Source organism: Vipera berus (assembly GCF_964194415.1).
Source record: "Vipera berus genome assembly, chromosome: 6".
NCBI classification, from domain to species: domain Eukaryota; kingdom Metazoa; phylum Chordata; class Lepidosauria; order Squamata; family Viperidae; genus Vipera; species Vipera berus.
The window spans coordinates 36,142,395-36,159,935 of NC_138208.1; the positions used below are offsets into that span (position 1 = coordinate 36,142,395).

General features: G+C 39.1%; 1 protein-coding gene across 1 annotated transcript; it reads right to left on the reverse strand.

Annotated features, from left to right (window-relative positions):
• Nucleotides 1–97: 97 nt before the first annotated feature.
• Nucleotides 98–17,291, reverse strand: PUS7L (pseudouridine synthase 7 like). The gene is given in 7 exon segments (XM_081330332.1): nucleotides 98–480; nucleotides 8,046–8,127; nucleotides 8,520–8,615; nucleotides 9,081–9,273; nucleotides 14,388–14,425; nucleotides 14,428–14,543; nucleotides 16,596–17,291. Coding segments are annotated over 7 exon segments (1,428 nt in total). The 5' UTR covers nucleotides 17,215–17,291; the 3' UTR covers nucleotides 98–196.
• Nucleotides 17,292–17,541: the final 250 nt, after the last annotated feature.

The window sequence follows — 17,541 nt, forward strand, 5'->3', positions numbered from 1 at the left end:
TAGCTAGGTTTGAGCGGGAGATTCAGCTGCAATCATTGGCTGCGAATAGCAAGAAGCGGGAGAATAAACGCCTCTAATTGGTTACAGTTCAAACAGTTCCACTATAAAAGGTTGCAACACTTGACAGTTGCCAGTTGACATTTGTGTATTCAATAAACTCGTTCATTGCAAAAAAACCACTCTGAGTCCTCGTCTATCAGAACAAAACAATTAGAGCCTGGAATTCAGAGCTCAGACACAAAATAATCAGATCGCCAGTGACAACTCTTGTACCATAGGTCTTAATCCGGTAAGATGCAGCTTCATTCCAAATTTTACTGCAATATGCGTGGACATAGAAAATATGCATTGCATGAGGAATGCTGAGACATCCTTGCCTACACCCATCAGGATTTAAACCATATCGGTTCAAGGCACACAGTATTTTTTTTCCTCTTACTTTAAAGTCAGGTAGCATTGCAAGGGTACCTTTTGCGTCCTCTGAAAAGTAAGACAGAAAGAAAAGCTGATTCAAGAGTAAAGTTCATATTATGTTTCTAATGGATGCCTCTGTAGCCTTCTCTCATTTTGTGGTCTGGCTCCACAAAGTCAAGATTTCAGCAAAAATGCAGCCACTGCTTTAAATGGGAATATCTTTGTCTATTATGTGGTCCACCAATTTAACCCTTCAAATCCTTCTGCAGAAGTGCTTCCAGATTTCTCCAATGGAAGTGAACAGTCCAACCTTTGTAATGAAAAAAGAAAACTAGTACTACATATTTCTACATTAGTTTTTAAAAATAAGGCTAACAAAATATTAATATTACAAAATAACATAGAACCCTAGTGACTTTCCTCTGCTTTTTGAGATCAACAGCAGCAATTTTATAGTGTGAAAAAATCTTTTTCTTAAATATTTTGTATCAACTATTATGTTTAAACATGAATAGAGAGCATCTTTGATTTTTCAACAATTTCTGTATCATTGTGGGGATTATTCAGCAAAATAATATAGAATTGCATCTGGATATATAATGATATAATTAAAATCAGTTAATTATAAATGGGATCCAAGAAAGTAAGATATAGAAAAGTTGGATGAACTACATTTTATGCTCATATAAAAGTAATCCTTGGATATCCATCTCCTTGTCTCATTCTAACCTAGTAAGCTAAAATCATGTGGATTCTTAGGGCTTAAGTTTAGAATAGGATAGCCACTTAACTGCCCTGTTTAAGAATAGAATGGAGGATATTTGGCTAAAGAAGAGAATTGTTCTCTGAAACTGCTTCCCAGATGCCCACAGAGAAGAAAAACAAAACTTCTTAAAGGGAGAAAAGCAAAAAGACTCTTTGTACAAGCATATAAATCACTTTGAACTCTTGGAGAAAAGGAAGAATTTACATACAGTATAGGAACGAAAGTGAGCAAGTGAGGAAGAGAGAGAGAGAAATCAAGAATAATCTTTATACCACTGAGAAAGAAACAAGATATCCAAGAAGAAACCAGCATGGCTGCACAAAGAACTAAGACAAAAAGGACAAATACAAAAGATGGAAATAAGGGCACATAACTAAAGCCAATTATCAGCAGACAGCCAGAACATGCAAAGATGAAGTCAGGAAAGCAAAGGCTCAGAACGAACAAAGACTTGCAACACAAATGGACAATAAAAAAGCTTCTTCCAACATATTAACAAGCATAAAAAATCAAGGAAACTGTAGGCCCGCTAAAGAGAGAAGATGGCAAGGAAATCACAGGCAACATGGAGAAAACAGAGCTGCTTAACTCATACTTTGTGTCAGTCTTCACACAAAAAGAAACTATAGCCCAACACATCAAAAAAAACCACCACTGCAAAAAACATACTACAAACAAAGATTAAAATAAGCAAGAAAATGGTAAGGGAGCACCTATCCAACCTAGACAAATATAAATCACCGGGACCCAACAGACCACATCCCAGAGTTCTGAAAGAGCTGGCAGATGTTATCTCAGAACCATTGCACCACATCTTTCATAAATCCTGGAGCACCGGAGAAGTACCAGAGGATTGGAAAAGGGCTGATGTGGTCCCCATCTTCAAGAAAGGGGGGGGAAAAAAGGGACCCAGGAAACTACAAACCAATCAGTTTAACATCAATACCTGGGAAGATCCTAGAAAAGATAATCAAAAAACAAATCTGCAAACAACTAGAAGCAAACAATGTCTGTCAGGGCCCACTTCAAAACCTCATCCTAAGAAAGCAGAACTTGTGGAAGCAGTTTCTTTCAAAAGGAACTTTTATTAGGAGAATTTGATAGAAGGCGTAATAGACAGGATTTGAGGGTTTCCCGCTTAGATCAATAGGTTAAAAATGTCCCAAGCAAACCCCACTCCAATAGTTCATCCGGTCAGTTCGAATGGGCCAATCCCCAGGTGTTAAGTCCGTTGTGGGAAAGAGCTGATAAAGCTAGGCTGTCTCAGGGTTGCAGCAATGTTTTGTTGGGTCTTGGTGCCTTCCCTTCCAAAAGCGGAGATAAACCAATTGCCGGAGGCGCATTCCTTTCTCCTCCCCACCCCCACCTTCCAAGCTGATATCAAGAGGGAAGATAGTTCAAAGAGCGTGTATGAGCAAACAGCAAAAGTGTTACAGAGTAGTGACAGAGGAAAACAAAGAAGTAGCCCGCAGTGTTTCTCCCCTCCCCTCCAGGGGCATGCAGAACCCATAAGTGTAGAAAGATTAGAGTTAGAATTAAAGTTAGAAAGAGCCCCCAGAGAATATTGGTTCTGAACAGTCATAATTTGTAGCCAGCATGGGTTTGTTAAAAACAGATCATGCTAAACCAATCTCATCTCATTCTTCGATAAAGTGACTAAACTAGTACTCTAGCAAAACGCAGTGGATATAGTATACCTAGATTTCAGTAAGGCATTTGACAAGGTAGTCCACAACCTACTCCTTGGTAAACTAGGAAAAGGTGGGATAGATAACATCACCACCAGATGGATCTGTAGCTGGCTAACAAACCGTACTCAACGAGTAGTCCTCAATGGCACTACATCCACATGGAGAGAAGTAAGCAGTGGGGTACCACAAGGTTCCATCTTAGGCCTAGTGCTCTTCAATATCTTCATAAATGAAATTGAAGGGGAAATTGAAGGGGAACTCATCAAATTTGCAAATGACACCAAACTGGCAGGAGTAGCCAACACCCCAGAAGACAAAGCAACCTGGAACTAAGGAGAAACTTCCTGATAGTGAGGACAATGAACCAGTGGAACAGCTTACCCCCAGAAATTGTCAGCGCTCCATCATTGGAGATTGTTAAGAAGAGACTAGACATTTACCTGTCTGAGCAGTATAGATTCTCCTGCTTGAGCAGGGGGCTGGACTAGAAGACCTCCAAGGTCCCTTCAAGCTCTATTCTATTCTTCTATTCTTCTTATACTATATTAATCTTAATCTATAACTGTCAGGTCCGTACTGAACGCTGCCATTCCAAAGGTAGGGGAAGAGTTACTTGGTTACATTTCATCCCCTGCTAAAAGATTCCCATGGCCAAAGGGCTGGCAGAAATGTTCCTGCGCCACGTTTACCTCCTGCAGGGAGCACTGCAACACATCGGATCTAAGATATTTTGCCTCCTACCCTTGGTCTCATCTCCTTCTCCTTGAGCCTCCTGCCTTCGTCCATTTGCAGCCAGCTTTTCTCCTCTGCTGGCCATCCCCCAGCCATTCTCCACAGTCAATGAGCCCCTTGTCCTGTGCCCTTTGGCCTGGCCCATTCGCTGAGTTCCCCTTTGTCCTGGGCCTTTGGCTGCACAGGACAAATAGTCGCCAGCCAATCAGATGGCAGGCAGAAGCCATGGTGCTGTGGGAAGAGTGTGTGATTGCCAATAGGTGATTGCAGGGGCTTTGGGGGTGGGGGTGGCTTCTGGTGTTGAAGTGGGGGCATGGGGCCATGTTGGGATGTTAGTGGGTTATCCCCCAAAATTCCCTAACTTTAAAACAGCTCTTGGATGGTTACAGTTACCCACCACAAGGAGCTAAGGAGAAAGAGGTGCTGGCAATGCTAACTCCCAAGAATGAGGGGCTCAGAGGCAGCTACAAGTATGGGAAGGAGGGAGAGAGGGCAAAGAAAGAAAACCAACTCTGATTGACAGGGAGCGTAGTAACTCTGCCCCTACTCCACAGAGGGTAGATCCCCATCATCTCTGCCCTGGCAGAGTCTTCCTGCCTCCTTCCTGTTGCAGACAAGGGCGGCTCCAATGAGGAGGAAGAGGGTTTAAGCAAGCTCAGCAACCGGAGTGGGGATCCTCCCCTCAAACCAGACGTGCTTCGTGGGTAAACTCCCAGCACAACAGAAGTGACCAAAACATGCTGCAACCACCCAGTAGACAGGTGGGGGTGGGAAATAAAAAACATGAGCCTGGGACACTGTGACCATCATAAATATGAGTCAGATGCCAAGCATCCCAATTTTGATCACGTAATCATGGGAAAGTGCAACTGTCATAATACGAGTCCGATGCTAAGCGTCTGAAATTTAATCACATGACCCTGGGATGCTGTGACCATCATAAATATGACTCAGTTGCCAAGCATCTGAATTTTGATCATGTGACTCTTTGACACTGCAACCGTCATAAATATGAGTCGGATGCTTGGCAACTGAGTTGTATTTAAGACGGTCACAGCATTACAGGGTCATGTGATTAAATTTCAGATGCTTTGCATCTGACTCATATTTATGACAGTCGCAGTATCCCAGGGTCATCCAATAATAATAATTTTCATTTTTTATTGCAATTTTTCTCAACTTCAATTTGCCAGAGAACTGCAATTAGCACCTGAGAGAGGAGGGGGGAAACAGGACAGAGAAAGGGGAGGGAATCAAAACAAAACAAAACAAAACAAAAGATTACATCCGCTTCCAGTTCTTGGGGGGGAGGTGGAGTGGGGGATTTTTATTTTTTGCATTTTGCTGTTTTAAAAAGACTGTGCCCCCAATGCCCCTCCACAAAGCCAGAAGCCATGCGCCATCTCCCTTTGCCTGCCGTGCCCCCCCCCAGCCCCTTTCCCTTGCTTTGAAACAAACAACCCACCCTTGAATCCTCCCATCTGAATTAAAACCAAAGAAAGCCAAGTTTTTCCTTTACTGCTAGAAGGAAGTGGGGAAGAAAACCATTGAGAGACACTCTTCTGTTTTACCTTTTTTTCCTTGTAATTTTTCAGAGTTTTCATCCTGCTTTCGTAAGAGGGCAGTGTTTGGGGGGGGTGTGAAGCTGCCCCTGCCCCCCCTCCCGAAGCCACCAGCCAAGCAAGATGCCTATCTGCCCACCTGTGCTCTCCCCAAGGTTTTCGTTGTCATGAGCATTTATGTTAAGGATTGGCAGTGGGTGGCTGTTTGGTTTTTATTTCCCCTCCACCTATCTGCTGGATGGTTGCAGCAGGTTTTGGTCACTTCTGTCGTGCTGGGAGGTTACCCACAAAGCAACCCACTCTGGTTGCTGAACGTGCTTAAACCCTCTTCCTGCTCCTCCTCCTCACTGGAGCCCTGCTTGTCTGCAACGGTGTGGCAGGAAGACCCCTGCCAGGCTGGGGAAGATAGGGATCTACCTCTGCGGAGTAGGGGCAGGGTTACTATGCTCCTTGTCAATCGGGCTGATTTCCTTTCTTTGGCCTCCCTCCCTCTCTGCCATATTTGTAGCTGCCTCTGAGCCCCTCATTCTTGGGAGTTAGCATTGCCAGCACCTTTCTCCTGAGCCTCTTGTGCTGGGTAACTGTCACCACCCAAGAGCTATTTTAAAGTTAGGGAATCTTTGGGAATAATCAACTAACACCCTGACAGGCTTCCCAAGCCTCACTTTACCGCCAGAAGCTGTACCCAACCCGAAGCCCTGGCGATTGCACACTATTCTTGCAGCACCATGGCTTCTGCCTACCATCTGATTGGCTGGCGGCTATTTGTCCCATGCAGCGAAAGGCCTGGAACAAAGGGGGCCTTGGCAAATGGGCTGGGCCTAAAGGTGTGGGGCAGCGGGCAAGGGGTCCATTGGCCGTGGAGAATGGCTGGGGGAGGAAAGCTGGCTGCAAATGGACAGAGACTGGAGGCTTGAGAAGGAGGCGTGGCCAAAGGTCAGTGCCTGAACATCCCATTCCGTCTGAAGACAGAGGGTTCCAATTCACGTCTAAGTTTTAGAGAGCTTTTGTGGATCTCTTAGGTACCGACTAAGGACTCAGTTCCAGTCACCCATCTACAATAGAAAGGGGGGGGGGCAGAACAAATGGATTCAGTTCTAGAGCAGTACCTTCGTTGCTTAATCAACCACCAATAGGATGACTGGACTGATTTCTTGCCTTTTGCTGAAGTGGCATACAACAATGCTGTACATACCAGCACAGGATTCATGCCTTTCTGAGTGGCAACAGGACAAGATTTCAACCCAATGTCTGAATAGCCAACCAACAACCCCACAATCCCCTCCTTAAAAGAATGGTTAAATCAGTTAAAGAATATCTGGCCAGTTGGCCCCTTGCTGAGGCCAGGACAGCTTACAAAACCCAAGCCAATACAAAAAGGGTAGAGCTTAAACCATTTCACACTGGGGACCGTGTATACTTATCCACACGGTTCCTACAGTCTCTACAGCCCTCAAAGAAGTTAAGACTGAAATTTGTAGGGCCTTTTCCCATGAAGCGAATTATTAACTCAGTCACAGTAGAATCAGAGCTACCTAAGTCACTAAGAAAAGTCCACCCCGTTTTCCATTGCAGTCTTCTAAAATCGGAAGTGATTTTGCCTTTAAGGCCAATTCCTCTTCCGATACCTGAACCTCTTATGGTGAAAGGGGAGCAGCACTTTGAAATCAAAGAGAACCTTGACTTACACATGCACAGGGTGAGTGGGCACGCAATAGGTAATAGTGTGGAAAAACCTCCTTGGAGCTCAGAATGAATGGGTACAAAAGAAACATATTAAATCCTCTAGACTACTTAAGCTCTTTTATGACCACTATTCTGATAAATCTAAATGAATGTGTAATCTTTCTTTTCTTGTTCTATTATTTTCTCTTCTCTAGGTGGATCTCCCCTTCGTTTAGGAGGGCTGCCATTCCGAGGGGAGGGAGAGTTACTTGTTGATTGAGGATGTTTCTATATTGTTTCTACATTCGCTCTGATGTATCTGCATGGGAATTGGGGAGGAGGGAATGAACCCTCAGGGCTATCTGGTTTGACTCCTTTCCTGGTAACACCTGCCTGCTACCAAGATCACGTTGACAAGGAACGACTCATTATCACCTTTTCAGTTGGAGTTCTCACAACTGGGGCTTTGGGGTGGGGTTTGGACAATGGGAAATTAGCTTAACATTTTGTGCGAGAAATGTTGGTGGAGCAGTGGGCTAATGGCTCCTTAAGTAACACCAGCTGCCTGCAATTAGTGCAGGTTTGCATCCCACCAGGCTCAAGGTTGACTCAGCCTTCCATCCTTCCGAGGTAGGTAAAATGAGGACCCAGATTGTTGGGGGCAATTAAGCTGACTTTGTAATAATGCCGCTTGGGGTGTGTGTGAAAGCCCTAATAAGCAGGCATATACATAGAATGAAGGCTACTGCTAAGCTTGTAAGCCGCCCTAAGTCTTTGGAGAAGGGCGGGATATAAATGGAATTTAAAAAAAAACAAAAAAAACCCCTTCAGATTCCATCTGACCACTCTGCAATTTCTTTCTCTCAGTAAAAGATCCTTTTGAAATCACGCTTGTTTCAAGGGTCATGTTTTCCTGAGAAGATAGCTGAGGCAGGACTTATAATAACTGTATCACATCTTTCTGCACAGAAAGCATTTCAAGGGACTAACTATACCAGGGTCCCCAAACTCCAGGCTGCAGTCATGGGTCGGAACCTGTTCAGAACCCAGCTGCAGAAGTGGGTGAGCTGCATTTATCAAAGCAGCGCACATGCTCCTGCCTCTGCCAGTCTGCCGAGCTGGAAAGATTGGGAAATGCTGAACTACAGAAAATAAAGTATAAACCTTTCTTCCCATACTGTATTTCATGAAAAGAAATCAGTGTGAAGTATTTACCAGTCTGAAGAAAGTATTTCTTTGCCTTATTAACAGGATCATTTGAATCTTCTGGTGTGAAAAACAATTTCACAGATTTGACCTTTCAAATAAACAAGAAAGAAATGCAAACATTGTGTTGCTTGCTAAGCTTGTAAGCCGCCCTGAGTCTTCGGAGTAGGGCGGGGTATAAATGGAATTAAAATAAATAAATAAATAAATTTTTACATCAATACCATCTTTAAAAAAAATGAAATGTTTCCCAAATTTGTCTTATATTGTAGCTGGGAGCAGAATTTCTCTGAGACAGGTTTAGAACATATAGATGAAAATGAGTATCATAGTATGAGTAGAAGACCTGATTCAAGAGCCTGCCTGGCTATGAAACTCACTAGGTCTTAGGACAGTTACTGCCTTTCAACTAACCTCCCCATCTGCTATAATAATAAAATGGAAAGACAAATTTTGAACTTAAAAATAATGTATAACAAGTACCATTTCTTCATTCAGCCAAGCCAAGCCAATCTGATTGGTCTGAATATTCTGTCGTTGTCCAAACCGCTGAGATCCATAATTTATAAACCCATTTTTCTACAAAATTACCGGTAAGACAAAAAGAAAATATAATTTGGGCTATCTTGTGAATTTTATTCAGTATACAGGTAGTCCTCAACTTACAACAGTTTGTTTAGTGACCATTTGAAGCTACAACAACATCTAAAAAGTGAATTATGACATTTTTCACGTTTATGACCATTGCAGCATTCCCATGGTCATGTGATCAAAATTCAGATACTGGGCAACTGACTCATATTTATAATGGTTGCAGTGTTTCAGGGTGATGTGATCCTCTTTTGCAACCTTTTGACAAGCAAAGTCAATGAGGAAGCCAAATTCACTTAATAACAATGTTACTAATTTAATAACTGCAGTGATTCACTTAACAACTATGGCAAGAAAGGTCATAAAATGGGATAAAACTCACTTAATGTCTCATTTAGCAACAGAAATTTTGGACTCAATTGTGACTTAAATCATTCCGAATATGAGTATTACCTTGACATTCTCAATTGCCTCACAAATTTGCTCCTTTAGGCTTGAGGTAGGCTCGTTATTATGGAGTTTTAAATCTCTCACAATTACGTCAAACTGCTTTCCTTGCAGTTGACCCAGTCTAAGTGGCTGGCTCACAGAATATATATGAGACATACCAAGTCTTTTTTCAACCGCATTTCCAAGTTCTTTTAATCTGCAGAAAGGCAGACAATATTATTTTTGTTACCATCGAATGATTAGTACTGGGCTCAACCAAACATTTTGGTGTAAGCTGTTTCTCTAGATGCAAAAAAATTCATTGCTGTGCGAGCTGCATTGGCTCATGGTTTCCTTCCAGGTGAAATTGAAAGTACCAGCTGCTATCTTTAACATGGCACAAGGTTATTTGTGGAACTACTTTTTCCTAAAAGTACTGTATCTGCCCATCCCACAACATTGGAGAGAATAGACAGACATCACATCCTGAGAGAAGGTGCAGATGAGGCCTAGGGAAGTATGCCTTTTCTGTAGCTGTCCCTGCTTTGTGAAACATTTTCTCCTAGGTGATCTGGCTGGCTCCCACCCTTTTAGTCTTCCAGAAGAACTGGCTCTTTAACCTATACACTGGGATAGAGCCATTCGTTGTTGGGACATCCTAGGTGGATGCATGCAGTAATATAAGTTACATGTCGTCCTTGTTTAGCAACTGCCTTGAATAAGAGTTAACAATGATAATGTAAAAGGAATTTTGTGACAATTTAAGACATAGGTGTCAAACTCAATCATGTCACGTGACGTATCATGATGTTTTTTGCCTTTGTGGAGCCGGGGTGGGCATGGCATGATGGATAACCAGATCTTTTTAGTTTTAGTTCTTGTTTTTATAGTTTGTAGTTTTCTTATTGATGTGGGCCACCCAGAGTTATGCTCTAAGAGAGGTGGTCATACAAATATTTTTTAAAAAATAATACATAGAGGCAGTGCTTCTTTTCTAAAAAAAAAAGGTGCTGGAACTCAGAGGTGCTGTCACTGGGAGAGATGCTGGTGTCTTGCTACGGCGTCACTGCCTGTCCTTTGCACCCCTGCCCCTGCGGCTCAGAGCCACATGCCACGAGAATTCCCCTCCCCACAGCCGCCATGGGGGTTCCCCTCCCCGCAGTTGCCACTCTGCGGCCCGTGCTGAGCCCTCACCCTGAGCTGCTCCGAACCCTGACCCAGAGCTGTGTTCCTTGCGGCAGTGGTCTCCAGCGCCAAACAGCCTCTTTCCAACCACATCCAGAAAAATTTGTAACAAACATTGGAATTCTCAAGGCCATGTTTGGTATTTCCCAGCAATCTGTTACTGGAAGGAAAAAGCAATCCCTGCTGCGTTACTGATACCAGAGAAGCATTTGCATGTATGCAGGTATCCTTAGGGTGCCATAGTTATGAATGAGAAATATTGGTTGCAAAGTTGACATTTCTGGATGTAATACAGATATTTTGGACTTATTTTTGTTTCTTTGCATGTCTGATATTTTTAAAAAGGCATATGCTACTGACTACACTTATGCACATATGTAACATCTTTTGAAAGATTGTGACTAAACAAAATTTTAATGTACAGATAATACCACCAGAAATTATTTTAGCCTTTTTAATAAATGTTGTTATTGATGTTAAGTTCACCATGGAAAACATCATTTGTTTTGTATTGTTATGTATATACTAGGTTAATTATTTAAAGACTGAAGTGCAACATAACTAGATTCTAAATAATCTATTTTTCAAAACACACAACAGTCCAAACAGTAAAAGTAAAGTCCAAATTAAGAATATTTCATTCTTAAGAATTGTTTAATTTAAAGTGTTTTAGTTGTAATAGATGGTTATAGATTCAAAATAGTTTTCAAGAGTGTACAAAAGATACTATTTTTTCTAGCATCAGCTAAATTAGACATATTACATTGAGAAAAATGTTTCTCATTTCTTTCCTGTTACCTTTACTGATTTCATTGCAGAGATGTTAACATAGGAAATAGATTATTTTGTTATCTAATTTTACCTTCCAAAAGACAGAAGCAGATGAAAAATGTGAGGTTCTTTCCTGTTGACTTTTTTGAATTAGCTGTTTTAGATTCTAAAAGTTTAGTTCCTAAAGAAGTAACCTTGTAAATAATTTTAATGTCCTCCTCTAGTGCAGGGTAGGCAACCTTGGCTCTTTTATCACTCAAGGACTTCAACTCCCAGAATTCCTGAGCCAGCATGGCTCAGCTTGGAAATCTCTCTCTTTCCCCTCAGCATGGCTGGCTGAGTTGAAGTCCATGAGTCATAAAAAAGAGCCAAGATTGCCTACTCCTAAAGCCAATAGAGGGAGCTTTTTTCCCCTCCCCCCAAAAAAGATGCTGGAACGCTGTTCTGAGCATTCTATGAGAGAAAAAAAGCCCTGCATAGTGGTACCTCGGTACTCGGTAATTCATTCTGAAAGACACGATGAATACTAAAACTAATGAGTACCAAAAAAAACCCCCAACCCCACGTGACTTACCATATGACCTGCTATTTCAGTCAGAAGAAATAGCATGTCACGAGGTAGCTGACATTGGCAAGTTCTTCCTTGCACGTTGACTACCAGGAGAAAAACAAGTGCTGGGACAAGATTTCTGCTTCAAATCGTGTCAAATACCAAATCTGAGGAGTTTTGAAGCAATCAAGTGCCAAGGTATGACTGTAAATAAATTCTGAACCTTAATATAAATTTTATAAGCATTTTTTCAATTGCAAAGCTAAGAAACAGTTAAGGATATCATGCCATTTGATGCAATAGACATAGAGTTTTAGAATTTACAGGACCTATTTTAAAGTTCTAAGACAATTTATTGGCATCAGTCAATTTGAATGAGAAAGATTTTTTAAAAAGTATAAAAGAACATTAAGATAAAAAAGTCAAAATTTTAAAAAAGCACAACCTAAAAATAAATAAGAAACTAGATTCATGCTCCTGAAAACAATTTGTATATGGAAAGTTGCTGTTCTTGCCGAAAACATGGAAGGGAAAAACACTGTTCAATAGAAAGACATTGAAGAACCGCTGCAGAAATAGAGATATTAGATGTAGAAATATTAGCTATTTTGCAAAAGGAAGAATTTTTAATGAAAGATCTCCAGCTACATTGTTTTTAAAATATTTATTTTGACACATAATTTTGCAGCAATTAAGAACTGCAAAAATATAAATTAAAAGGTCAGTTCAGACTATTACCCCTAACAGTATATTTATGACAAGTAATACTAACCCATCTTATTAAATGTATAACTGTAAGGTAAAACTCTCAAACTAAATATTTCTTTCACATACTGGTTAAAGAGTACTTTGAAAAAGATGACAATTTCTTATTTTTATATTTAAGAAAATAGCTCATGACTCCACAGTGATTGTTTTAAGACTCATTATTCACATGACATTTTCCTCTAATATACTTCAATTTTCCTTTATTATTTCTGGTGTTTTTAATTACAATGTTTCTGTAGATTTCAACTAGGGATATGCAAAATGTTTCAAACTATTTGCAAAGCAAAATACATCTCAAAAGAATTTCACAATTATTAAAACAGACTTTTTTGTATTTAAAATAAGGCATTTCACTCTCAAGAGTATTTTGAATTCTAAACTTTTGTCCATCATAAAAGACATGGATTTCATCCTAGAGGTCATTAGAAAAGATGAAAAATAATGATGAAAGTGCTGAAAAATTATGCCATTCTATTGAAAATTGAGTAAAGCTCTGGTACCCAGATTTCAAAAACAATGTCACATATAGTTGCTAAATAAGGATCAGAGAAAGATAATCACTATAGTTGGGGGGTTGGGGTTTGAAGAAATGTTTGCATTTGGGGGTTTATTAATAAAAATGAACAGAACTGAAAAGCTTAGAAATATGCACAAAGTGGAGAACATTATAAGCAGTAACTGTCCAATGAATCTATTAATGGACATTTTAAAACAGGTTAAAAAAATTACCATGTGATGATGGCACCCACTTAGCTTTTTCTTAAAAAAAGAAAATAGGAACTACAATTAACCCACGGCACAACCCAGGTTGAGAATGAACCTTACTTTTGTTCTTGACTTATGACCACAATTGGGACTGGAACTTCCATCGCTAAGTGAGGCAGTTGTTACGTGAGTGGTACCCAATTTTTACATGTTTTTTTTGGGTCATTAGGCAAATCATCACGTTTGTTAAATGAATCTGAATTCACCCATTGACTTTGTGGAAGCTGGTTTAGAAAGTCACAAATTGGGATCATGTGACCTAGGGACATGCAATCATCATAAGTATATGCCAACTGTCAATGGTCCAAATTTTGATATAACCATAGGGATGCTGTGACTGTAGTAAGCATACTTTTTTCAGCATTGTTGTAACTCTGAATGAATGCTTATTAGTCAAGGACTACCTGGAGTAGCTATGACATTAATAACACCAATCTCAACTTGATTATTTTAAATTTTAAGTTTCATAGCTGAAACAGCTAGTCAATTTTTAAACTTCCCTATTTCTTTCACGTAGTTGAGTTTTATATTTTGCCTGATGAAAAGATCTAAGTAACTTAAAAGCTAGGACAGTTATTTTGCTCATAAAGGTACTGCTGAACAATGGATAATTATGACTCTCACTGATTTCTGAATGTTGGGAACATCAAATGGAAATGAAAGGTTCAGTATATTTGCTAAATTATTCAATTCTCTACAGTATGTGGCTGTTAGTTTTGGTTTGTACATGTTTTGTATTTTTCTATTATACATTTCCTGCAATTTCATTGATGCATGTACTTCTTTCATACTTGTTCATCGTGATGAATGCAAGATTAAAAAGTATCTCATAAATAAGTAAAAAGTATTTATACAACAAAATAAATACAAGAAATGAAAAAAAATCTTGGTTACAATTTACAACCAGATCTTACAAAAAACAAAAAAAACAAAAACCAAACCCTAGTAACATGCATTATATCTGCTTCTAATATAAGGGCAAATGACTGTCATGGTGCTGCAATATTCGTAACTTTGGGACTTGCTCGTAAGCACAAGGGGGTGCTCATCACGTAACTTTGAACAAGCGTTAAGTGAACACTCGTAACTTGGGGATTACCTGTATGTCTTTTTACATCTATTCAAACTTGAACAGAACCCAATTGTTAAAACGAATCTTGATGTTCTTATTCAAATAAAATGATAGTTAAATGTCATTTATTACACTGCAATGTCAAAATGACCTATATGTGGTGACATCGTAATACATACATTGATGCTTATGAATTGAAATATAGTGTAAATCTTCATACCTTTGAGGGGTCACTTTCTTCACAAAAACAGCTTGATAACTGTTCTTTTGTCTTTAATGCCAGTATAACTGAAATCTGAAGGAAATACACCAAGCTTTGCAGACAAATAATTAATTGCTTCAAGGGTTTCCAGGTTCTCTTTCCTAAGAGTAAAAGCTGCAACATAATTGTAAGTTCAATTCAGACATATTTTATCTCATACAGACCCTCAAGAGAAATATGCTAATCTAACATTTATTTACATGTTGAACTGAAAGTTCTGGAAAAGTGGACTCTTTTAAGATTAAACTTTCTTATATTATACTAACTTTTATTCTACTCCATGTAAGAACACTCTGGCTCAATCATTACCTATCCTAACAAATTTATTGTAGCTGTTTTGTAAGCATGTGTTTATAATTTCTTCAGTGTAATAAAAATAACACTATAATTAACTCCAGTTCAATTTCCCAAGTGAAATAACATAAAACATCAGTGATTTTTAGGCTATGCTAGACATTTAGCAATTGCATGAATTATTTAAAAAAAATGTAAGTTACAGATATATATTTCACTCACTGCTGCCCCGAAATCTCAAATCTGTATCAACTCATTTATGAGGAACAAAGCAAAGCCTTTGCTTTCCTCACACTTCATTTTGGACCAAGACCTTGAACCTTCTAATTGTATAAAGAACCAAGTACAATGTCTGAGTGTATGCAGGGGTGTGATATTAGTGTGCTATCATGGTTTAAAGTACAGAGCTCAGAACTAAGAATCCTTCCATCAAGGAAATTTGATTGAAAGTGCAAGAGGTAGAGCTACGGATTAAAGCTTCTGTATCTTCCATTAGATTTTGATTCACATAAGAGTTACTAAGCTACCAACTTAAATCTAAACCATTCATACAATCACTATTATTTTGGTATTACATATATTCAAAATCTTCCATGTTAATAGAACATGGAAGCACTGATGTGATCCTTGCTGTATTAGGCTTTATCAATTTTTGACAAGTATTTTGAACTCTAAAAATCTGAATGCAGCATCTTTTTATTCATTTTAGCATCATCATCTTTTTTCAGGCTAATGCAGACATTCTTTATTAAACAGATATTTGATAGGCATAAAATATATGTCCACAAACTGCATTCTTTTGATGATTAGCAGTGAAGCATTGCATTTGCAAAGGATTGGAAACACTTTACTATTTCAAAAGGTATACACTACCTCTATGACAATGCTAGAAAACTTCATATTAGGAAAGCTTGCCTCTTCCAGATGCAATGGAGTATAGATAAAAATGGACCTTCAGTATCCAGACACAGTAACTGTGATCTTAAATTTAAATCCACATTAAGTAGGGACATGCCTCTACCGGAATACTCAACTTTGAAATCAGTCAAATACTTTTTACATCTTGATAAAGCTGAGAAGGTTTGGTTTAGTAATATAAACTAATAAAAATATTAATAAAAACATGTTGTTTTCCTTACACAGTCTTTTTTTAGTGACTGCAATTGGTTCTGGTGAAATGGTCGCTAAGTAAACCATGTAACTGAGAGTGACCCTGTGAAGATTAATGGTTGCTGGTGTAGCATTTAGATAAAGTTCTCTTATACGCTGTCCTACGTCTAATCCATTTTCCCCCCTTGCAGGGGGGAGAGATTGCTTGAACAAGTTATTTTTTCCTGATCTGCTTTTCTGACAATGCAGCACTTCCCTCAAAAGTGCTAATGGCAAGCTAACAAGCTCAACTCTATGACCTTGATTAGCTGATTATAATTCCCCTGCTGGCTCCCAGCTGATGCTTGAAACTGACAATACCTTACTCAATTTCAACTGAAATCTTAAATCAGGAGTGTCAAACTGGCGGCCCGTGGTTCGGATGCGTCACGTGCAGGCCACACCTACCCAGCTCCGCAAAGACAAAATAGTTACATCATGTGACACAATTGAGTTTGACACCCATATCTTAAACGGTCACAAAATTGCTTTTACATTATCCTTGTTAACTGCTATTCAAGGCAGTTGCTAAGCAAGGACAACATGTAACTTATATTATTGCAGACATTGGATTAATATTCTATATAATTAGTTAACAGGGACCAATTTAGTTTATGGAGATCTTTCTTCAAAATAAGCAGCACTCTGTTTGACAATAGACTGTTTTACTTTAAGAACACACAAATGTTTTCCAAGAAAATAATAAATTAGTTACCTATGTACCTGTATAAATGTTGTGCTTGTCTCCAATGTTAGAATAAGCCCTTTTCCCGAATCCACTTTTCTCACGAAACCTTACTACAATCACAAGCTTTTGCTGAGAGTCAGGGAACAATTTGCTTTCTATAAGCTTCCCAAATTTTTTATTCAGAAAATGGTGGAGTATCTTACGATTCTCTTTATTCCCATCAGGTCTAAAAGCAAACTTGGAATTTTCTAATTTAGCATCCAAAAATTTTAGAAATCCATATGCTTCTTCTTCAGATACCAACTGACAAAGTTCTTGGTAGTCTTGATTCACTTTGACGATAATCTCATTACATTTTGTAGCTGTGATTAAGAAAGGGTATTCTTGCCTGATGACCCCATGCAGGCTAGCTCGGACCTTTTTGTCAAGAACTGAACCAAGGGCGAATTCAGGGAGAACATCTCTTGACTCATATGCAGAATTCCATGTGTTTTTAAAATGACAAGCAAACTGATGCAGCTGTTCTCTAACACGCTCATCTAATAAGGTGTCCAATATAGCAGCTGTCACAATGGCATTCAAATATGTGATTATCTTTACAGACTTCACTTTCCTGAACACAAAGTGAAAGCTGATCAGTAGTACAATGAACATTATCAACTTGAATTCTGCAGTATTCTTTTTTTTTTATTGAAAAGTTTTAACATACAATTTTTCCCTTAAAAAATCCCCCCTCCCCCACCCTTCTCCCTCCCCCCCTCCCCCCCTCGACTTCCCAGAGCTAAATACAAGGTATATATATAAAAAAAAAACAATCATAAACAACCATATACTAACAACCATAAACTCTAAAATCTATCACTCTCTAGCTTATATAGGATAAAACAAACCTTAGTAATATTAAATATATATAAAAAAAACTAATATAGAAAAAGAAACAAAGAAAGAAGACTTATTCAAATATAAAACTTCTTAACCCTA